General features: G+C 35.6%; 1 protein-coding gene across 3 annotated transcripts in view; it reads right to left on the bottom strand.

The window, feature by feature from the left end:
• The window catches only part of LOC138704564 (L-asparaginase-like), a 79,648-nt gene extending 55,735 nt beyond the window's left edge, over positions 1-23,913 (bottom strand). For 2 of the 3 annotated variants that reach the window (XM_069832598.1, XM_069832599.1), the window contains exon 1: positions 23,606-23,913. In XM_069832598.1, the coding sequence (XP_069688699.1) occupies positions 23,606-23,816 (211 nt within the window). In that variant the 5' untranslated portion in view covers positions 23,817-23,913. The remainder of the gene's footprint in view (positions 1-23,605) is intronic. The other variant, XM_069832600.1, reaches the window with a different exon arrangement.
• Between the last annotated feature and the right edge of the window lie 730 nt (positions 23,914-24,643).

The following is a 24,643-nucleotide window of genomic DNA, read 5'->3' as shown; positions in this document are numbered from 1 at the left end:
TAGTTAGTTAAAAGCAGTAGATAAACTCAGTTTCACTTTATACTGTAAGTACAAAAATTAGAGGACCGAGCGAAATGAATGATACAACAGAACTGCAAGCACTGTTTCGCTTTACTGGATTAGGAGAAAATAAGAGTTGTGGGACACATGCATTTTAGCTGCTCCCTGTAAGAAACAAAGTACCTACTAAAACCTCAAACTATAGGCATTTAATAACTGTTGTTTGCCTGGAACTAAGGACGTTGTGTTTCGTGCCGAAATATATATTTTCTTAGGTAGGTAAAAAGGCTTTTTAAATCTGTGTATTTCAAATTGTAAACTTCCCCAGCAGAAGTTTTTTTTTTTTCCTTTCAGAGAAGTAAAAATGAATAAACCCCCTAAATATGTAGATTTATGTAATACCAAGCCATAATATTATGTAATGTGGGGTAGGCTAAATATGTAAAAATATATAGTATCAAATTTGATTATATTAATGGTAATTACAAGATTCGCAAATATTTGTTATTTATATACGGTTAAGTTGAAAGGAATATAATATGAAATTACATAAAAATCCGGTCCCTATATTATTACCTCTAATTGAGGTTTTCGCTGATATGTACAGACAGTATGTTATAATTGGAACTTAGAAAATTCAGGTGGCCCGAATTTTGTTTCTGGATCTGTACATCTATTATTATCAGGCAGTACGTCTCACTTGACGATATGTAGCTAGTCAGCGATGTATATAATGGAGGGAGAAAGCAACTGACCACCCAAACCCATTATTTCCTGGCTTACTTGCCTCGTTAGTGATGCCTTATTGGTGTAACTTGTGAGGTTCAAACCTGTCTTCGAACAGTTGACTAAACGACAATAGTGCTTATTAATCAGTGCTGTGGCTAATTATTTTTCAAAACCATTTATAAAAAGTTCGATCCGAATCTTATGGTAAGTTTTAACTCACAGACTTTTTTTTAAATTTTATTTAACTTTTCAAAGAATGATCACAATGTGGTGTGACTGGCTGAAATTTCCGTTAAGGGATTAGGTACATCTTTATGGGTTAAAAAACAAGACTTTTTCAATTTAGGTCTATTTTTCTTTTTAGATATTTCTAACAGTGCCCGAAATATGTCCTTTAACATGTACGCATGTCCTTTAAATTTATTATTACCACCGCTGTGGAGTAATGGTTAGCATGTATGACCGTGAAACGAGTAGGCTTAGTTACAATCCTGGTTGAGGTAATTTTTTCTGGATTTTCCCTCAACATATTAAGAGCAAATGCTGGAAACTTTCGACGCAGCATTCATTTCGCTGGCATCATCTTCATGTCACAATATAAATCAATTAAAAAAAATACATATTCTTTGTCGCTAGCTCATCTGAACCTTGAATTTTATATATTTTGTTTTCCCCGATGAATAAAACTTTTTTTTTTTTTTTTAGATATTTTAATGAATACTTGCAGACTAGAAATGAGGCAATCATCTACTCTATTTACATTGCACGTGTCAGAAATCTAAGCAGAGACAATGATTCAGCGCAGCGTACCATATCCAAGCTGTTGAACTATGCACCTGACAGATTTACGTAATGTTGGTAGCGAAATGTTGTAAAAAATATGACAACAGATGACGAGTACTTCGCATCAATTCTGAAACCTAATTAATGCTACGTCATCACACAAAGGATTTTCGTCTCCCCTAACACCCAAATTACGTACAGTCTTAGAAATAATTCATGGCGCGGCTCTTGGTGGTGGAAAAGTTTTTATCATACCACTTATTTACGCCAAATTCTTTTCCCTGGCACTTGTTCTGGTACTTAGGACGACATACAACGAAACAGAACGAATGCTACTACCACAGTCTAGTACCGTAGAAATGGGTAAAGTCGACCAGTGGGTGTATAATCGATCATTTGCGATTTTTATTGAAAATTATATACTTGTTAAAATTTTGTTATGCTGACTTCATTGCCTGACATTGCAAATGTAAGCGAGAGGGACAACAAAAAGCCTGCGAATGCCAACAATGGGAACACTGTGTAATTACCGTTGAAGTGAAAATTGTTATTCTCAACTTCTTCTCTTAAATGAAAACAGAGTCTTACAAACTCTAAATTATCGTCAGCAGTGAAAGGAGACAAGAAGTATACGTAAGTACTTTTGGTTGAGATTGTATCCTGAAATAATAGTTTTGCAGTTCGTAAATGTGAGTATTGAAACTTATTATTTTCAAAAAACTTGTACCTTTGTAGGGTTAAGTCGATCATGCCATCGACCTACTCGAAGCAGATAGGACCAGCAGGAAGAATACATTTTTTCATCGAAATACCTCCAACTAACACTTATAAACAGAAAAGTGTCATAGTATAGCTCATATTGATGGGATAGTGGGGGAAAGAGGAAGACGAATTTATGGTTAATTTCTTGCGTAAGAGAAGCACTGCCAAAGGAACGTATTTTGTATACCCCTCTGTACCTGAAGATGGGAACAACGCAGTTTCTAAAGTGACATGAGGAGGGGAAGATTTCAAAAACATCTGACATAAACCTAAACAATGTTGAATAGCATTTTAGATTATAATTGAAGTGTGGTATTTCAATGTAAATTATGAATTCTTAAATCTTTGTTTGTTGATATTTATTTATTTAATCTGGTTGGTATGTTTTATATATTGACAATCATAGTCACGTTTGTACAGTGGAGACCTATAGGCCTAATTGTATCGAATTGTATGATCACAGTAACAAAATATACACTATATAATCCTACAGAATTATATAATAGGTTATTATTGTTTCTACACCCCTTATAACAAATAAAATATACCTAATACACTCATTTGTTTTTAAAAACATAAACAGTGATCGACTTTACTTCGCAATATTTTAAAATCGATCTTAAACTAAAAATTCAATGGTCATCGACTTTACCCTATTTAAACAGGTAGCTTAGATCACAAGTAAAATTAAAAAAAAAACAGATTTTGGTAAATTGTAATTCACTTCTTGTAATGTGATTTCATAAGTGAAGGATATGACGACAAAATACTATTTTCTGAGAAGCTTCGCTCTATTGCATAACCTCAATATCATTAAAAATTACAAAATTTTGATCGACCATCTTCAAAAACAATTGTTTCATCTTAATCCTTCTATAATACTTGGGAATCATCAGTGAAATGGGGCAGCTCCACTTTTTAGCAATAAAGGTACGATATATACAGTCACGAAGCTTGAGTTTATGAGGGTACTAGGAACAATACACTGTGCCGGTACTATTTCGCATTGTCTGTGATGGGGCGATATTAGCGCTCCTAGTGGCTAGCAACTATCTATGGATGCATATTTACTATGTATTGAGCTTCGCGACTGTATATACTAGACTGTGCTATTACTTCAGTTAGTGGTTCGCTTGTAAATCTGGTCGCTCTTCCTCTGATCATGCGCAGTGCCTCCTTTCTGGGACTTTGAAAATATCTGTGTGTCATCAATTATTTCTAAGACTGTACGTCAGTGGTCGGCATTTCGTGTCTCGAGACTCAACCCTTTAATACACAAGCAGGGCAGAGAAGTAAGGCATGATTACTAGTTCATTGCTTTACGACTGATTTATCTCGCATTAGTACAAGCTATACAACAATACGGCATTATAGGATGAGGTAGTGCTTATAGTACCTCCCTGCTACAGAAAAGAGTAAAATAATATCTTAATAAGCCTCTTGATTATCCCTCACAACTGTTGTATTCATAATTTAAAGTATTTTATTGGGTTATTTTACGACGCTGTATCAACATCTCAGGTTATTTAGCTTCTGAATGAAATGAAGGTGATAATGCCGGTGAAATGAGTCCAGGGTCCAGCACCGAAAGTTACCCAGCATTTGCTCGTATTGAGTTGAGGGAAAACCCCGAAAAAAACCTCAACCAGGTAACTTGTCCCGACCGGGATTCGAACCCGGGCCACCTGGTTTCGCGGCCAGACGCGCTGACCGTTATTCCACAGGTGTGACAGGTGTGGACTAAAGTAGTTGATATCCATCAAATTTATAAGAATGTCTTATTGAATTTCGTTCATAAAAACTAAAACGCATTTAATTTGTATTCACATAAATATAAAACTAAAATATCAGACAACATATGCTTGACAGAAACTAAATGTAGGCTACCACAACTGTAGAATATAATTACAGTAGAAACTTCGGTCCAAGGTTTTATAACAAGATAACAGCTAAATTACCAAACATCAATTTGCTGATGCTCCTTATTTAAAAAAAAATCAATTAAAAATCATTGCTTATGGAGAAAACATAAAATAGTTTTTCAATTACTGTAATATCTGTGTTTATCTTTTTCTCTTTTTACTTTTTATGTGTTCATTAACAGAAAGTCTTAAAATTTTGTGGAATGCCCCTGAGCATGAGTATGTACTCTTTCTGGGGGCGCTATAGTGATTTTTATATGTAAAAAAATACGTAACTTAACTTTGTTCTAGCAATAAATTATTATTATTATTATTATTATTATTATTATTATTATTATTATTATTATTATTATTATTATTATTATTATTATTATTAAACGGTAAGCTGTCTAGGTATCCTCACTCTCCTACTTTCCCTTTGCTGTGTATTGCAGACTGCATTTTAGGCTTATATGACGTAATCTTTGCCGACCAACGTAACACGCAGCAGAGGCTGGAAGTTCATATTACATTTACACTTGTTTCCATGGTACCCCATTGACGTCAGAATAAACCAGAATCCTTTCATGTCAAAAGTTACCATTTTTTACTCTTGTACCTCGAAAATATGACTTTCACATCGAAGTAACGGAATACAAACTAAAATCTTACTCTACAATATCGGTCGTGCTGGCCAATTCGTAACTACACCTTATTGGACATTATCTTGTACAATCGAGGAAATTTACTATTGGTCTTACGGAGAAGTTACGAGCCACACACTTCAGTGGAATTGTGATAGAGGTTGAAGCTGGTTCTTACTGTTGTTACATGCCCTATTTAAATGTTATTTTTTCGGTATTGCCGCAGAAAACTAATGATAAGCGTTGTCACAATGAAATGCATATTGAAACGTCTAGAGTGTCAACAGAAAATTGATAAGAGCAATGCGAGAAAAGGGTACCTCATGATAAGCATTTCCCCCTTGTGAAAAAAAAAAGCTACCACGACCATACTCTAGAATCTACAGCGTAGATTACAATAAGTGCCAAGGATGCCAATAATAGCTACTCAAGAAATTCTTCCCGGCAGTTAACATTCATTATAGCCTATTGTACCCAAACAAAAAAAAGTATAGTATTACAGTAGTGAAAAGCCTTATGAACGGACACAGACTATTGTGGAAGGTTGGCAGTTATGTAATATTAGCCCTGTGGTTTTTATTGCCAGCATGACCTCAAGTCGGCGTTGATTCCAGTGGCGAATCTCTTGAAGGGGAACACAACACAATAAAAGTGTGTGTGTGTGTGTGTGTGTGTCTGAGTGTCTGTGTGTGTGTGTGTGTGTGTCTGAGTGTCTGTGTGTGTGTGTGTGTGTGTGTGTGTGTGTGTGTGTGTGTGTGTGTCTGAGTATCTGTGTGTGTGTGTGTGTGTGTGTGTCTGAGTATCTGTGTGTGTGTGTGTGTGTGTGTGTGTGTGTGTGTCTGAGTGTCTGTGTGTGTGTGTGTGTGTCTGAGTGTCTGTGTGTGTGTGTGTGTGTGTGTGTCTGAGTGTCTGTGTGTGTTGTGTCTGTATGTCTGTGTCTCTGTGTGTGGTTGTGTGTGTGTCTATGTGTGTGTGTCTGTGTCTTTTTATGAATTGTTGTATAACTGCATGCCCCATTACGAATGTAATACTACATGCATGAAGTCTATTCCAAATTTATAAATTGTTTTAAGTTTTCCTCCCTAGATCACTCTTATTTGGTGTCACGTTTGTTGTTTATAGCTTGCGTGTGTCTCTGTTTGTCGTCTGTGTGTGTGTTTGTATTCAACAGTTATTTGTATATGATAGGTAAAACGTTTCACTTTACATAACAGGAAAATACATGGAAACAATCAAATATTTTGAAATATAGTAATATACATTACAAGAGCGGTATGTTGACGTTTTCATGTTCGAGGAAAACATTGAAAAAGCGAAACATAGTTGAGCTTTTTTATTTTCCGAGAACATGAAAACAAACATACCGCTCGTGTATCGTACATTCTTTTGTGCGAAGATCGTTTATTACATACCTGAAAGACCAATTTCTAATCAGTTGCAATGAAATCTCCATCTTGGTTTCTGTTTAATGACGGCAACTTCGGAAAACCAAAATATCTTTCTTCAACATTGTTGCTATAAAATGTTTTCTGTGTTTACTATACTCCAGCAGGCCGTGATATACGTCTGTCTTTTTTTCCCCCCAGTCTATAAATGCGAACTTAAAACAAACGGTAAGGTTATGTAATGATTTATTTTTCATTTTAATATTTCAACAATATTGTTTATATAACATATTGCAGTAATAACATCCGCATCTGGAATCTTGTTCATTTTTTCACGGCTTCCTTAATGTTACTTGTATCAGGAATGCAATAAGTTTCGTGGAGTAGTAGACTTTACTTAATTTTTGCAAATATTTAAAAACAATAATTAACATTGCAATTTAGGTGAAATTGCAGTGGTAAGTTTCCAATTTATAATTATTACTATATTAAACGTCTCTAAAAATAATATGTTAAAAGCCTAAAGCAGTAAAATGAATGTCGCACTTAAGCGGTAAGAAGAGGGAAATTGTTATGTGTGTTAAGTTGGGAATACTGAATGTGGTATTTCACACTTACCGCGTATTTGTTCTGTGCGGAAAACAAGCAAATACGCACGATCTCGCACAAAAGTATTTTTTAAGTTCAAACTCGGTAAGCCCCCGCTTGGTAATTATTTGTAGAATTAAAAGAGAAACCGTTTTCAAGATGGACGTATGAAACAAAATGTTCTTACAAAGATAGGAGATCGACACAACACTTGCATTTGAAGAGTCCATTGCAAGAATGATGGATGTCATTTGGAATACATTTTGCAGGAGAAGCAATTGAAAGTTTGAAATACTTAGCACTCAAAGCTTAACTGTGATTTTCCGATCATTACTGGACAATGACTATCAGTGTTAATGCCATATAACTCTCTATGTACATTCTATATGTCTTAAGCTATGCATTGACAGTCTTGGTTCATTTTCGACAAGAAAGTGACATCCATCATTCTTGCAGTGGACTCTTCATTTATTAAAATAGCGCATGGAGGAAATAAAATAGAAATTTTCAATTTTCATAGTATAAAAAAATCCTTGGCTAACAGGGTGCTCTGAGACAAATAAGTTGTATTGTTTTACCTGTATTCTGTTTGGGAGTGAAAAAGAGTGGTCATCATCTTCTTGTAGGGTCTGTATCACTAACAATTTTGATAGAAAAGTCGATAAACATCTGCTCTATAATAGTACATTATGCAACGAGCCTATAATGATAGTAATTAACAAGCGAGTATGGGTGTTTATGAAACGAGCGCAAGCGAGTTTCATAATTTTCATACGATCTTCTTAATTACCATTATAGGCGAGTTTCATACGACTTTTTATGCTCGACCATATTTCTAACTTGAAATTATTCAGATGTATACACTTTATTTGTATCTGACAAGATCGGAAGTGACCTTGTTCTAGGTCGTGAATTGTGAGATGTGCGCAGACGCGAAAGTATTGATTTTTTCCGAGGAACAATAATGTCACTGACCTTGATGTAATCCCGTTAAACTTGATATATCCTTGATTATTCAATTCGACATTGAAAAACAAGATGACAAATTGAATTTATTTGAATATTATTTACAATTAAAGCTAATTATTATAGTAACAGAACATAACCTTCTGCGACAGCATCGGATTTCTGTGACTTTTCGCTAATTCTCTTTCGATTGCATATCCGAGAATAATCGATACTTGCGGTTTTATAACGGTACAAAGCTGACTTGTCATTGGCTGAACACCTGTAAGCTGAGTTGTCACTGGCTGAACACCTGTACTTTAATGAATAGGTGTACTTTAATGGCATGCATTAAAGGATTGCTACCAGGTGTATAATTACTACATTTCGGCATGGTCGAGCATAAAAATATACAAGGTAAGCAGATTTTTTCAGCCTACCCAGTATTTACACCTTAGCTTTGCTACTGACTGACTCCTTTCACGGGGTTGAATATTGACTTACTCTCAACTGTCTTGTAAGTTATACATTATTTTCATTTATTTATAGCCTAGCGTTAGTTTAAATAGCAGCTACAGTTTGACAAGCCTTTAATACAGTACAACATCAGAAATTCATACTAATTTCAGAGCGGGTAGGAACGCTCTGCTAATTTGAAGAAATCCAGTCCGAATTAGTGAAAGCTCGAATTATACAGAATTTACAACAACAGGATTATTTCGACAACTAAAAAAGAGATGAGGACATTGTATATTGTACAGTCGAGCCGTTCTTATTTCCGCGTGGCCACGCCTTCTCGACTTTTGGCGCGACGAAGGTAGGCAATAGCGGTGTTGCTAAATCTCTGTCAAGCCAATAGTGAACGAACGCAGTTCTAATAGCTGGTTGTCGAACAATCAGTCGGTAGTGCAGTTTTATTGTTGTTAGTGCTGTGTTATCACTGAGTTTTCAGCATCATAATGCCGCGGAGGATTCGAAAGACCATCAATTCGCAAAGCAGAGAAATGATTCTTAGCGTTAGAGATTATTTCGAAAATGAACGTGAAAATAAGGGTAGTTTATTGCCTTTAATGCAAGTGGTGCAAAGAACAGCTGATGCGTGTGATGTGAACAAGTTCACGGTTTCTCAAATAATGACAGAGAAGTACGGACAATCCGGCAAAGAAGAAAATAAACTGAGAACTATGGCGGCGGCAGGTACTAACAATGATTGTAGCGATCTAAGCGTAGCACCTCTAAATTGAACAATACCGTTAGGCAAGGTTCTTCGTGTAATTTTTTTATGTAGCAATGACTTATCATGACAAAATTTTTAATACTAACATATTTTACTTAATTTACAGGTTGTGTGGTTTTAGTTATTCATTCACATAAAAAATGTTTATTTATTATATTTTACAGCTTTCTCCCATTTTAGTAATTTCTAATATTGTTTCTGTATTTACGAAAATCGTTACTTCAAATGGTCGGAAAAACCAATTATAGGACAACATGGTAAGTCTTCTGTGTCCTGGGATGCTAGGATCAACAATAACAATAATATATAATATTATGTATTTATATATTACTAATTATTTATCGTAGGAAATAATTTTTCGTTTGATGTTTAAGACTAGACAGGTGTTAAAACTTCGTTAAGAGTACAAGGGTAGATTTGACAACACAGTAACATCCACCGTGAACGGGAAGCGGTATGTCGTCTGCATAACCTTGACAACCACTGCCAGTGAAGCAGCGAGTCAGCTGACCAGAAGCTGTCGTGTGATTTGCTGCCGGAAATAAGAACGGCTCGACTGTAGTTGTTCAATTTCTAACTTAGTATTAAGTCATTTTATTTTGCAAACATATGGAACACAAAACATTAATTTAAAGAAAAAGGATTAAGTTCTTAGTTGAAGTCACAGAACAGAAATTACAATCCGAGAAAAAAATGGCCCGAATCTTGAAGACCCTTACACAGCACCATTCACACCACAACGATTTAACAACGGTTATCAAACCAGTAGGGGAGACTCGGCTAATTCAGCAATATTAAGAAGTAAATCTATCATATTTTTATCAAAATGTTTATTGAAAAATATTATCAAGGTATGTAGACATACCCAGCATTTGCTCGCATTGGGTTGAGGGAAAACCCCAGAAAAAACCTCAACCAGGTAACTTGCCCCGACCGGGATTCGAACCCGGGCCACCTGGTTTCGCGGCCAGACGCGCTGACCGTTACTCCACAGGTGTGGACTTGTACATACAGTTGAAAAAGAACTCGGGTAATTCCGCGACAGTGCGGATAAATCCGCAATAGGACTTGGCTCTTTCCGCAGTCGTAAATAATTATGAAATACATTATGAAAGTAACGTAAAAGGAACAATTTATATGTAACAATGCTCGCTTTCTTCATAGCTGTGCAGCAAAACACGAAAAACAGCCAACTTTCGATGTTTCACTGTATTGCCGACAGAGGTGCCGATCTTGATTTTTTTCTATAGTACTGCAGAGGACATGCCTCCTGTTGACAGCCTCTCAAAACTTACGTTCACGCTATTGTAAAGCCGCAGTAAAATCATATATGCACTACTGCGGAATTACCCTACTGCGGAATTAGCCGAGTTTTCCCTATTATTTGAATGGTATTACAGAAAGATATTTCACTACTAAGGTCCCGCGCCATGGCGTCGCGGTCTAAGGCATCCCGCCTAGGACTCGCGTTACGGAATGCGCGCTGGTTCGAGTCCTCATGGGGGAAGACATTTTCTCATGAAATTTCGGCCAGTGTATGGGACCGGTGCCCACCCAGCATCGTGATGCACTTGGAGAGATACGATAGGTAGCGAAATCCGGTTGCGAATACCAGCTATAACGGCTGGGGAGATCATCGTGCTAACCACACGATACATCCATTCTGGTTGGATGATCGTCCACCTCTGCTTCGGCATGTGGGCCTGAGGCCAGCAGCCGGCTGGTCGGTCTAGGCCCTTCACGGGCTGTAGCGCCACGGATTATAATTATTTCACTACTAATGTAAAAAGCACGAAATTAATCCGAAAATAAGATCAAATTAATGTCTGAGAGTAATTATTAAACAAAGATGATACAGTACAACCACCCCCGATACGACAATTCATTGCAAGCATTTCGATAGCTCTGTGCTAGCTCGCAGAGTTCAGGGTTCGGGTACTGTTGAGGAAAGTTTTTTTTTTATGAATTATGCAGGTTATTTCGTTTACCATCATTCTATTTTACTGCACGATTTATAAATATTCATTTACTATTAAAAATAGATCAATTTTCATCGCAACTTCCGTTTTCAAATGCCTTTCGGATTACGGCAACAATCGGAATAAAATGAATTTCAGTAACTGCCGTAGCGATCTCGTGTGCATCACTACTTTGGAGCACCGAGCATGCGCAATGCGTTGAATCTGGAACTTAGAATTTTTGTCTGGAACTGTATAGTGAGAGACATAGGCTAATATTGCTGAGCGGGCGAAAATGTTTCATGATTTGTAGCGCGGTTCATAAGAGACTATGGTTTTAATTTCTTCCTTCTCAGCATAGATATGTAATATTTAAACAGAAAATCGAAGCGAATATCTCGTCAACATATTACCACAGTCTAGTACAGCCGTGGCGAAAATGCCATCGTGCGCCGAGCCACTGTGTAAGCTGCAACGTGCATAGCACCTATGGAGGGAGGCGGACACCCGAAGGGGAAGAGAAGCAACTGTCTGACATTAACGGTTTTTCACTTTCCTTACGTCAAGCACTTAAATAAAATTATATACAATACAAGGCTACAAACTAATGTTTAGTACGTGTAACGAAGAAAGAAATGAACAAGAAAACATATGACACATTATCACAAGCTAAAATTAATTGTCTTCAGAATGTCTCTGCGACAGAGTTTCAAAATCAGGAATTATGTCACTTACTGCCAGTCGTAGTTGATCACGAAGGTATTTGTCTGTCAGTCGTGATCTAAATTTGGTTTTTACTATTTTCATTGTTGAAAATAATTTTTCACAAACGTAGGTTGTAGCGAACATGGCTTCAACAGAGCAAGCGAAAGAACGAAGCTTCAGATATTTATTTTTTGCCAAAGATTTGAAAAGTTCAACATTTGTCAAGTCCTTACAGCTAGCTTTCATTTAACATCACATTGTAAATCTGTGAATTTAATTTGAAGATCTAACCGCATTATTCGCACATCTGCTGAAAAAGGATCGACGTACAGAGATAATAATAATAATAATAATAATAATAATAATAATAATAATAATAATAATAATAATAATAATAACAACAACAACAATAACATCACTTAACCTTTTAATGTTTCATCAGTAGGCCTAACATGTACTAACTTATAATGCCGTTCTATGTTATACAACCGTTTTCCTAGTAATACTTGTGAACAAATCATACATTTAATATTCTCATCATATTGTCAGCAAAAAAAATGCATCCTCCCATCCTACTTGAAATTTTCGTTTTTATAGAGGTACATGGTTTCGAGAGAGACATTGCGACGATACGCCACTCGCAGGTCAGAGACAAATACACATGGAACGGAGTTTGACTCCAGTGAGTGAGAGGGTGGGGGTTGTAGGTAGGAAGCAAGGGAAATGCACTGCGAGCCACAATGTGCTCGTGAGTCGCATTTTCGCCGCGGCTGGTCTAGTGTATACGAGTAGCCAATTTGCAAAACCAGCTATTTGCAAGTTAGATGAATTTTGGCAAATGAGAAAAATTGTGTAAAAACTTATCCACAGATGCTAGAGGCATGATTTCTAGTTTAAATAATGGGGAAAAAATATTTAGTGTGTCTTCCTACAGCTCAGAAATATATGATTAATAGGTAATTAGTTATATTGTATATTAATTTGCAAATAGCAGGTTTTGCAGCCGAACAGAGCAGTTAGCAGGATTTGCAACTCTATAGGTAGCCATATTAACGATACATTAGTTTGCAAAACCTGGTATTTGATCGATGTTAACAGTTTATCTGACAGGACTAACTTGGAAACAAACTAACGGTAGAAGAGAACATTCTTATTTTCGTTATATACCTAAATATTATTAAACACACAAATATTGTACCATAAAAAAGTAAAAAAGGAGAATAGAATACTAATGTTATAGTTTGAAGGTTTCCTTATGTACTACTGTTTGTGAAAAGTGCAACACCCAGAAAGAATGGCCCAAACGACCCCAAACTCGGGAGATGTGCAAAACAGAGTACCACTTCACACATCATCTCTGTATTCCTCATCTTTCGCTGTTGCTACCTCTCGTCACTGGAACTCTCTGCCGCCTGAAGTCAAGGGCTGCCGAACATTGAAATCTTTCAAATCCAAGTTAGAAAATTATCTTATGACGAGTTGCCAAACTAACTTACTATTATGACAAGTGTTGTATTGCATGTTTCCACGTATTCACAATTTTTTTTTTTATGTTCTAGTGATATTTAACTTATTTTATATTTTTGTTCTCATATTTTCCGATAATGGTATATCTCTAATGTGATAAGTTGAGCTATATATAAACATAATTTTCCTTACTGTGTATACTTAAAAATATTGAATTCATTGTATGCTTTGTACTGCACTATTGTATTACTACTATTAGTATTATTATTGCTATTAGGCCTGTTATTATTATTATTTTATTTATTATTATTAATATTATTATTATCATTATTGTTATCATTACTATTCTATTTATTATTATTATTATTATTATTATTATTATTATTATTATTATCAATAATTCTTATTTTTTTATACTTTGTAGGCCTCATTTATTTTTGACCTGCTGTTGACATTTTATTATGCTTTTTTTTTCTTTCTTTCTGTATGTTATATATTATGTCTGATTTCTTCTTACTTGTTGTTTACATTTTATTATTATTATTATCTTATTCAGTTTTGTGTGTACTTTGTAAATTTGTAGTGTTTCTATAACGCAGTTTTTACTCCTGGTTGAGTGTTAGAGAAGGCCGTATGGCCTTAACTCTGCCAGGTTAAATAAATCATTATTATTATTATTATTATTATTATTATTAAATGCAGTGTGTTCGTACGAGTCTCGCTTCAACTTGTCCTACAGTGATGGTCACATACGTGTTAAGCTCTACCGTGGTGAAAGCTGTCTGAGAGCCTACATTGTTGAGCGGCATTGCGGACAAGTTCCTAGTGTGATACAATATGCGATCTCGCTTCCTACGTATTCAGGACAATCTGAACTTCAACTGTTACAATAAAGAGGTCTTAGAGTCCGAGGTACTGCCCCTCCCTCAGGCAACTCCACATGCCATATTTCAGCAGGACAATGTCCGGTCACATGTGGCGAGGATTGTGCAAGCCTTCTTCGAAGAACGACGGATATCACTGCTTTCCTGGCCTGCACGTTCGCCAGACATATCGCCCATCAAACATGTCTGGGATATGGTTGGTCGGCAACTTGTTCGTCATGGTCCTCCAGCACACACTCTTGACGCTTTGTGGACTCGCATACAAACTGCGTGGAGGGAGATTCCCCAGGAACATATCCAGGAACTCTTTCATTCCATGCCACGATGCTTAGAGGCTCTGATTGCAGCGCATGGAGGCTTCACTCCATACTGAAATCTCACGGTCACAGATCAGGTACAGTTCTGTAATTCTAATCCTTTGTGTATTGTCATGTATCTAAACTGTGATATCAATTTCATTTCAGTCACATGTATCCTTCTTGGTGTTGCAATTTCTACAAACATCAATGTAATATAACACTTTACAAAATGTTCGGTTCTTCCTCATCCATGAGTTCGAAGTCCACTACATCCGTATGTTCAACCTTCATCTTCACTCAGGTCTGCAACAGCAAGGTCTTGCTGCTGGTTGAACATTTCGGTGTAGGTCAGGTTTGCATTCCGAAACCAGTCCTACACGAAATGCAATTCTAGAAGTCTTTCAATGTCCCTAATGTTTGCTTCTTTAAGGATGACATCCATTGGAATGTAATCCTTTTGGAAATGTTTACCTTTATTGTTTAAACTTTTGGATTCGCCTTTTCACTGGTACCATTCTCTTCATCATCTATATCTTCTCCCTCAACACTAACAGAGTTATTGAAACAGGATACACCATATCCATCCTCACTCATTTCGGCAAAAGTCGAAAAAACTGCAAGATAATCACAGTAACCACTTCAAGACTTCAACACACTTAACATAAAAGGTTAGAAGTCCCCGATAAAGCGCGGGCAGAAACTCTCAGCAGTTGTCTTAAATGCATCAGTAAAATCAATTTAACTATACGAGCAAAAAGTAGCTTTATTATCAACGTCTAATAATATCTTATTCGTTATTTTAGTATGCTCAATGTAATCCTTATGGAGATCGAAATAGCAGCTTTTGCATCCGTAACTCTCAATATGGCCATGTTGTCCCAGTGACATTTAGCAGGTTTTGCAAAAGTAAACATGGCATTGTGCAGTTAGCAGGTATTGCATCCGTAAGCTCTCCACACTTAGCAGCTTTTGCAACCGTATGCAATTTTATTTACTAGATTTAAAGGGTTTAGAGTTGGATTTGTAACCGAATGTATGGCTTATTACGTAGCTAATGACGAACTGAAACCATGGTTACCACTATCTCATTTTTCATTTTTTTGACAGCTGGTTTTGCATCTGGGCTACTCACAGTCACGAAGCTTCATACTTACTAAATATGCAAACATAGACAGTTGAAATACGCATCCATAGATAGTTGCTCACCACCAGGATCGCTACTATCGCCTCATCACAGACTCTTTCCCTAGCAGACCATAAAATGTATTGTACTTTCGATATCGTGTTCTTTTGAAAAAATTAACATCTTCCTTCCCCTATTGAAATATGAAATACATAAGGTTTATATATTATTTTCATAAAATATATATTATATTCTATAAACTCAACTTCCTGGATCTTTCGGAAGAAGGATAACATTAACCTATTTTTCTTACAATTTATAGTACTACAAACGTCTCCTTGTCCCATATTATTATTCAAATTATTGTATTTTAGCCATTTACATTTATTACAACCGATAACGAACATTTCACAGTTTACATAGCTTTTCACAAAAATGCGAAATACGGCACAGTCAATGCTTTTTCGAGCTAGACCAGGCCGTAATGTTTGTTCGGGTTTTCTATTTCAGTGTATAGAGCTCAGTGAAATATATTATAACTTTATTGCTTACCATTGCTAAGCTTTATCTAGTGTAATGTGTCCGTAAGTTCCGTTTACTTCTTCTTCTTGCATAATATGTTGCAGAAATAATTACAAAACTGTGTTATTTTAATGTGAAGAGAATTTTACATGTTAACTTACTGTAATCTGTTCGCGTCAACATTTCAAGTTTAGAATGGAAGCAATTTTGAGGTTTAATAAAAAAAAGAATTTACATTGTGATTTCAATTTAGCACATCTACCTTCCTTAATTTTAGACAAAACATTTACCATACCACTCCTATGAAATTAGTGTAGGCCTACGTACCATTGTGTTACTTCGTCTCTTAAGTAGTAGATAAATACAATAATTCAGTACTCAATTGTAGTATTAAAATACAGACAAATTGAATGTCCGGGGTATCATACATAACATTATGCTTAATTATAATGTATGATTGCGAATTTAGGAATATAAGTTAAATATAGTAAACATAACCTATAATTTTCATATGAATGGCAAGGCATTGGAGATCACTAAATTTAGACAGAAAGGGGCAACAGGTACAGTAAACATAACCTATAATTTCAACATATCTAAATATCCGTGCGGTGCAATTGAAAATTATTGAGTCGTGCATAAATGAATGTACAAGAATTTCGCAATATTTAATCGAAATAAAGGCAGGTATTACACATACGAACAACGTAATTTTCACACCATAAATAATATTACATCTTAACTCGCAAGTGAATTATGTCTGAAGTGTCTCATAATCATTGTTTTAAATTTTATTAATGGAATTACACTACATTTTAGAGAAACATTTGTTACTGCTTATGCATTCCAACTAATTTATATGTTTGAAATGCCGCCCTTCGTGATCGGATTAAGCGAGTTACATGGTCTGCCTTATGGCCTGTATTAGATCATGATGGCTGTGGCACAGTCTATTGTTCCTAGTACTCACAGCGCTCCAAGCGGCTAGCAACTATGGCGAGATTTGCAAAAAATCATCCCAAGCTTCGTGACTGTATATAGTAGACTGTGATATTACCGAAAACTTTCGGCTCGGAGTATGTGCAGTGTGGCATTCTTTGACTTAGAAAAAAAAAAGCTCGAATCGCTCAACTATTATGTCCCTCATATATACTGTAATTAGCTTTTACAAAATGTTAAACACAAAACATTAATTTAAAAAAGAATGATTTTGAAGTTCAGTCCAAATCAATTACTGCACAGTAAGTACGTGCTAGCTTTGGAATTTTTTTGATTGTGATTTAAAGAAAGAGGTAAGTGTTGTTTGCATCAATTTACGCTACAATTCTTTATATAGGCCAGCGGCAACCAAAACTCGAGCTGCAGTGATTACATGCGACAGACAGCCTATGAATTAAGGAGACGGAGGAACGGTATTCGACATGAAAACTATAACCAGTGATGGTTCCTGTACTAATATCTTGATCAATCCCGCGGATAAAAATCTCAAGGTTTGCTGTATCAGTAATGTCACTGCTGTCATCAAGAGCCAGTGAATAATATACGATTTTTCTTGCTTCTTTTTTAAGCTTCCTCTTGAATATAATCAGGAATGTTCTAAATTCTTCTCTCGATACTTGGTCGAGAAATTCGTAGTTTTTCATAATTAAAAACTTCTTATGTACAAGTTATTTAAGCTATTTTAATCATTACTCTTTTGAGAAATTCTGTTCTATTAAAAGGCTTTAGAGCACGATATATTTCAAACCCCATTAGGTAGCTGACTTCTTTACATTTATTTATCTCATCTTTCTCTTCCTGGCTAGTCCACACGGTTAGCGCGTCTAGCCGCGAAACCAGGTGGCCCGGGTTCGATTCCCGGTCGGGGCAAGTTATCTGGTTGAGGTTTTTTCCGGGGTTTTCCCTCAACCCAATATGAGCAAATGCTAGGTAACTTTCGGTGTTGGACCCCGGACTCATTTCACCGGCATTATCACCTTCATCTCATTCAGACGCTAAATAACCTAAGATGTTGATAAAGCGTCATAAAATAACCTAATAAAATAAAAAAAAAAATCTTCCTGGCTATGATTTAAGACATATAAATTCCTGGCGTTTAACAGTTCGTTAGCACATAATATTGAACCAGTTTTTCTACAATATTGTTATTAAATGAATAGCTAATAAATAGTTATCCTCATCTAAAGATTAAGAAGATTGAAATTCAGATAAATCCTAATAATTTTATCCTTCTAGGGAGAAGATCTAAAAATATCAATATTCATACACGTATAGAAGAATTATAGAAACACATACTTAGTGGTCAATAATAATAATAATAATAATAATAATAATAATAATAATAATAATAATACATTATTCAGCGTGACAATGTTTCCATATAAGTACTTCTAAATTGAACCGTTGAGCAAAGTAAACACACACATTTTGTCCGACAGAACAACAAAAATGTTCTCCTTCTCATTCTTTACGAAACCACCTCTTACTGCTTGTAGAAGCAGAGTTTGTAGAGCGACATGATACCGCTACTGCTTGCCTTCAGTACGGGAATGAAACACACAGCAATGTACAGGAAACTCCTCGTACCCGTTTGAATGTATCTGATTACACGATGTAATCACGACACCCGCTTTGGTCACCGCTATATCTTGACGCATTTCTTTTAAGCATTTAAAGTAAGGTACAATTTCAGATAGTTCAGATTATTATAGTGCACAAATTCAATTAATGTAGTATGTAACAAATCTTCTGTTGGCTAATTTGAATTTATCACCACATTTTTCACTCTTTTCATTCACTTCTCACTTCAGTGTTTGGAATATTAACTCCAAGTGTATTATTATTATTATTATATTATTATCATCATCATCATCATCATTATTATATTATTATCATCATTATTATTATTATTATTATTATTATTATTATTATTATATCCCTGTTTGTTTGCGTATAATTGTATTATTCCTTTGATGCTCCGAAGTGTTTTAAAAAATATCGCTACTTGTAAATTTCCACTTCAAGCACAATGACAGTGATGAAGTACTTTTCGATATAAATGCAATTAATGTAAAGCCTGTATCTGAAATCACTTAATGATTTACGAGATTTTGTTACAATACTTAATGCTTATCTCTGTCTTTGAAGATTGGGCAATTTGACCGTTCCGTCTCATTTCCCGTGGTAATATTGCGAACCAACTATTATACATTGACACTTGGGGTTACGCAGCATCTGTTGGCAATGAAGCAACAATTCTTATTGAAGTCATGAAAACGTTCGTACTGTACGTACATTGAAACTTTAAATAGACAACTACTGAAACACGCACATTTTGCGGTATTATTGTACTTTCTCCTCATACTTTATAATAATGACGAGGTAAAAGAGAAAATAATAACACACAATAAGGTGCAGCGAAGCATAAAATATGTACAGTACAGTTAAATCTACGAGGTAAAAAATAACATTTGTATAGTACAAAATTCTGAGAATTGTTTAAACAAAAATAAAGGCAAGGCAATCTAAAACAACATATTACTATATCAACAGAAGCATTATCGAGCTTGTTAGAAGGAAATTTTTATAAAATTAAACAATAACCAGACTGCAATACAAATGCAAAAAATAGTAACTGTTATTAATATTCAAAAACGAAGATAAATGGAACCGAATAATATGTACACAAAAATTCTTGGCGGGATCCAGGCCATAAAAATTCATTGTTGTCATATTTTCATCCAGTTACATTGAACATTAGATTTCGCAAGATGTTCAGTCAGTCCATTATATACTGTAGAAATAAATTTATTCGTTACCGATATGAAAACAACAAATTTGAACACTATGTAGAGATGTCAAAGTCAAAAGTAATATTAATTTTCAAAATTAATGATCTTACGCATATAAATGTATCCTTTGTAGTGTTTAGGATTTAATTACTTAATTGTTCCGTAAGCATATATTTCACTATCTCGTTACTTAAGACTCGTTTTTGCGATCAATTTTTTTTTCAGATTTTTTTACTTCAATTTATTTATTTTATAACTAAATCTAGGTAATCTTACTAATTAGGCCCTAATCATTGAGGAGATAGCTGGAAGAAGAACTCATATATACTCCAAAACACTGTTTTGAGAAAATTATCGGAAACTGCTTTAATAGTTTACACATCAAATAGGCTACATGGAGAGTAAATTCTTTTTAAAAACAAATGACACTCATTTCATTGGATCTCCGATCTCGTTACGGATCATACACGCTGTTGACGCCTAATTTGCGTTGTGTTATTTTATTGGTAAGTTATAACTTTACAAATAGGCTAGGCCTATACATACTATATCTGGAAAAATAAACGAGTTTCCGTGACGTCAAGAATCAGCGACAGGTTAGGTTAGGTATGCCTTGCATATATGCTGTTTGGTAGATAGGTTAAACAGATTTACCATGGGCCGAAGAAGGGAGTGCTTTCTCGCGTAGTGCAACATAACGGGTACCACTGGGTTACGTGAAGATTTCGTGTGAAAATGTCTTGACAAAATCATCAGTCGAGTATAATATAAGAAGCGAAGGAACTGGGGGCAAGTTGGGTGAATTTATAGCTTTCGCATTGATCAGATCTTGTCTTTAGAATGTGTGCAACAATTTTGAGGTTATTTTCAATTATTGAAGTACGAGTAGGCCTACCTATTTTTTCTCTCGTGTGTTATGCGTAGCAGGATCGAAAATGTATCCTTATTTCTTTAATTTCAAATTATTGAGAATATAATTTAATATTTTTAACCAACTTATATATTTTATATCTAAATCCATATCATGTCAGCCAGATGTTACCAATTAACCCTTAAACTGGCAAAACTTCATTTGGGAAAATTTTAGAACACGGATTGCACCTACCAAATTATGTCTTAAAATACTAAAAAGAGCAGATTTGTCTGCGTTTGTCAAATGCGCATCATTATATTTACGAAAAGACAATTTTCCAGTGCCAATTATTTATTTTGTGTGCACAAGGTTGGAATTTTGAAGTAAGAGGCAAAACTTCATTTGGGAAAATTTTAGAACACGGATTGCACCTACCAAATTATGTCTTAAAATACTAAAAAGAGCAGATTTGTCTGCGTTTGTCAAATGCGCATCATTATATTTACGAAAAGACAATTTTCCAGTGCCAATTATTTATTTTGTGTGCACAAGGTTGGAATTTTGAAGTAAGAGGGAAAGGGTGCAATCCATATTCTGGAGTTTATCCGTGTTTTCTTTACAGTCCGACACGGTTTAATAAACTAGTGTGAGAAATGAAGGGGAAAATTTTAGAACACGGATTGCACCTACCAAATTATGTCTTAAAATACTAAAAAGAGCAGATTTGTCTGCGTTTGTCAAATGCGCATCATTATATTTACGAAAAGACAATTTTCCAGTGCCAATTATTTATTTTGTGTGCATAAGGTTGGAATTTTAAAGTAAGAGGGAAAGGGTGCAATCCATATTCTGGAGTTTATCCTTTTACGTTCCATTGTCACTGCACCATGGTATGTCCGTAATGATGTCATTCATCGTGACCTCAACATTTCAACTGTGAAAGAAGAAATCTCTAAATTCAGTAAAAAATACCTGCACCGATTAAATCAACATCCCAATCATCATGCATTAAATTTGCTGGATAATAGTCAAACAATAAGAAGACTTAAAAGGACCAATGCTCTTGACCTTCCATTCATTTTTAATACAGCTGTTTGAAACATTGTTATATTTCTTTTGGAGTGTTGTCATGGGATAATATCTCCACTCGTCATATTCTTTTATATTATTTACTTATTGTCCCTTGTAGACAGATTGTAAATGTGGCATGTATTGAATTTAAAAAATAATAATTTTCCTACCATTTTTTTCTATTGTTCTAGGTCCGGGGTTCGATCCCAAGTGGTGACGGGATTTTTCTCGTTGCCAAACTTCCAGAACGGCCCCGAGGTTCATTCAGCCTCCTATAAAATTGAGTACCGGGTCTTTCCCGGGGGTAAAAGGCGGTCAGAGCGTGGTGCCGACCACACCACCTCATTCTAGTGCCGAGGTCATGGAAAGCATGGGGCTCTACCTCCATGCCCCTCAAGTGCCTTCATGGCGTGTGACGGGGATACCTTTTATCTATTAAGATTATAGCATATAGCTATAGGATACTTTGTGAATTTAAGGGTTAATAAGAAATTAATTAATTATACATTTTTAACTTAAAAACTTTTCATCATGCTTCGGAACAAAGCATGTCTAACGTAATTGTAATTCTGGCTGCAGACAGTGCCCATAGTCGGTAACGTGTTTAACTATTTAACTTAGACATATTTATACTGTATTTACACAGGGACATCATTTTATTTTTACTTCAATTTTTATTGTACCCGAGTTTTTGAATGTACTTCACTCGCACCCCTTCTACTAATGAAGTTCCAACTCCACACAGAACCAAGACCGCAGATAGTAAGCAGTACTGAGTTACTGAGTATAGTACGTTCCAGAAATATGTTCGCATTTTCCAGTGACGAAAGAGCTTTCAATATTGAATCATATTTTCGCACAGGTACTGTCCGTTTGCCTACGTCGCATCCCGATTTCCCCCACCTGCTTCTGCTCGCCCCTCTGTAAAAGCTGGGCTGTCTTAGCTCTTTTCTGAAAACATTAATTTCTCTTAGGAATTGGACGTTTACGTAATATTATACAGCTGTTTAATTTAACTTAAATAAAAGGGCCTCGTTAAGTAATTAACTGTCACGTGATTTCCTCCCTTTCTACAATCCTGCGGCATAACCACTTGGACGGACAGTAGATAGCATGTCTAAGTAATTTTATATTTTCGGGTCGGGCAGAAGTGAAGATTGAATTTACAGTACGTAGAGTAGGTACAAAATTATTTCAACATGAGTTATTAGTACGAAGGACGAAACTGGAAATTGGAATTAGATGCATTAGTCTATATTGCGATAATATGCACAAAAGAACTGAAGCCTGTATCGAAATGAACGGCCACCATTTTCAAAATTGTGTTTAAATATTCATATTATGATTATTATGATTATTTTCCAATTTAACTTCTTTCTCTATATTGTACGCTAATGTGCTGTAGGCAGTATAATATACACCGCATAATGAATACGTTCGCATGGATAACTCACTTCGTGAGTAAAAACACTTATTCTTAATACAGTACTGTACTTTGATTAAAGAAAAACCTAATGAAAATTATCAAACTCAAAATCGCGATATTTCCTAGTTTACGTAAATGGATTAATTACTTTTCTTCCTTCCTATACCTAGTAGAGTGATTTGTGTTTTACGCCAGTATCATCGAACTCCAGTCTTGGAGGGGGGAGCAAGCGGTGTTTCCGGTTCTCTGAAGATAAAGACAGGTTAATATTAAAAATGTTAGTAAAAATAAAATGATGTCCCTGTAGAAGCTTGTATAGTAGGCCCTATACTATTTTACAGCAGAGTCACAACTGAAGGGGAGATAAATCTGTAGGGGAAATTCCTAAATACAGAGAAACAATGCAAAGAAAAATGAAAACATTGAATGAGTGTGGGTAGAGGAATGCCTGAAGACTGGAGACTGATGTGTATTCTCTCATAGTAGGGGCAGTTTCTTGTGTAAAATATACTGGCGTACTGTAGCTACGTACCGTTCATGTCATTCTTCATCATGCCGATTGTTCCCCCGGTGTACAGCACCAGAACCCGGCTTTCCCGCTCTTTGTTTCTATTGATCGGCGCACTGAACTCATTTCTGAATGTGTTCAACAATATCTGTGATCTTCTCCGTTGTTTCAGATCGTCGTCTACCACATGATTTGTGTGAAACAGATTCGAACACGCTGCCTGTACTGACGCCATTTTACAGCACTCTCGCTTCGACCCACTTCCGCGGGTGACTGGGTCTGTCAAGCTGAGAGCCAGCGCCTTTACGCTCCCCCTCCAACACGGCTCATTCAGCATGTGGAACCAAAGTAGGGGAAAACTACGGGGAGAAAAGGATTTGTATAACTATGGTCATGGCCACGCACAGATCATTGGCCAGGGGACAACAGGGAATTCAAGGAATACAATAGACGTACCGTTTTCTCAAGGTTAAATCGCCCAGTTTCTACATTGGAGACCTGGGTTTTAATCCCGAAACGTTCAACTGGAATTTGTGGTAGACAGAATAGTGGCCTCCTTAGATATTATATCGGCAATGCTTGGGAAAAGTGGCATAAGTCAGTTTCCACAAACATTTTTTTATTAATTTATTGACAACTTACGGAACATTTGCTCGCTTGGGAAAGAGAGAAGTATTTCTCCCATTACAATAATTCATACAGAAGAAAATCAAATCGACATACATCAGTGTGAAGACAGTTTTTTTTCCTTCTCCTGTAAAATTAACATTTTTGACTTGTGCCTCTTTTCCCGAGCACTAGATAGGACGACCATATTATGATTATCGCTTGAAGTAAATAATAATACTTTATTGCCAGAACAAAGAAAGAGTAAGTTACAACTCGTGCTCAGGAGGCATTCTACATAATGTTAAGGCATTTTATTAAATAACGGAGTAAAAAGAAAAAAATACAATAATTAAACTTTAAACTTTGTGTTAACAGGAATTTTTAAATTGATTTTTAAAATAAGGAGCATTAGCAAATTGTATGTTTGGGAATTTAGCTATTATCATGTTATAA

The sequence above is a fragment of the Periplaneta americana genome, chromosome 8 (assembly GCF_040183065.1).
Source record: "Periplaneta americana isolate PAMFEO1 chromosome 8, P.americana_PAMFEO1_priV1, whole genome shotgun sequence".
NCBI lineage: Eukaryota > Metazoa > Arthropoda > Insecta > Blattodea > Blattidae > Periplaneta > Periplaneta americana.
The sequence above is the reverse complement of the archived record's forward strand: the minus strand, read 5'-3'. Positions and strand labels throughout refer to the sequence as shown.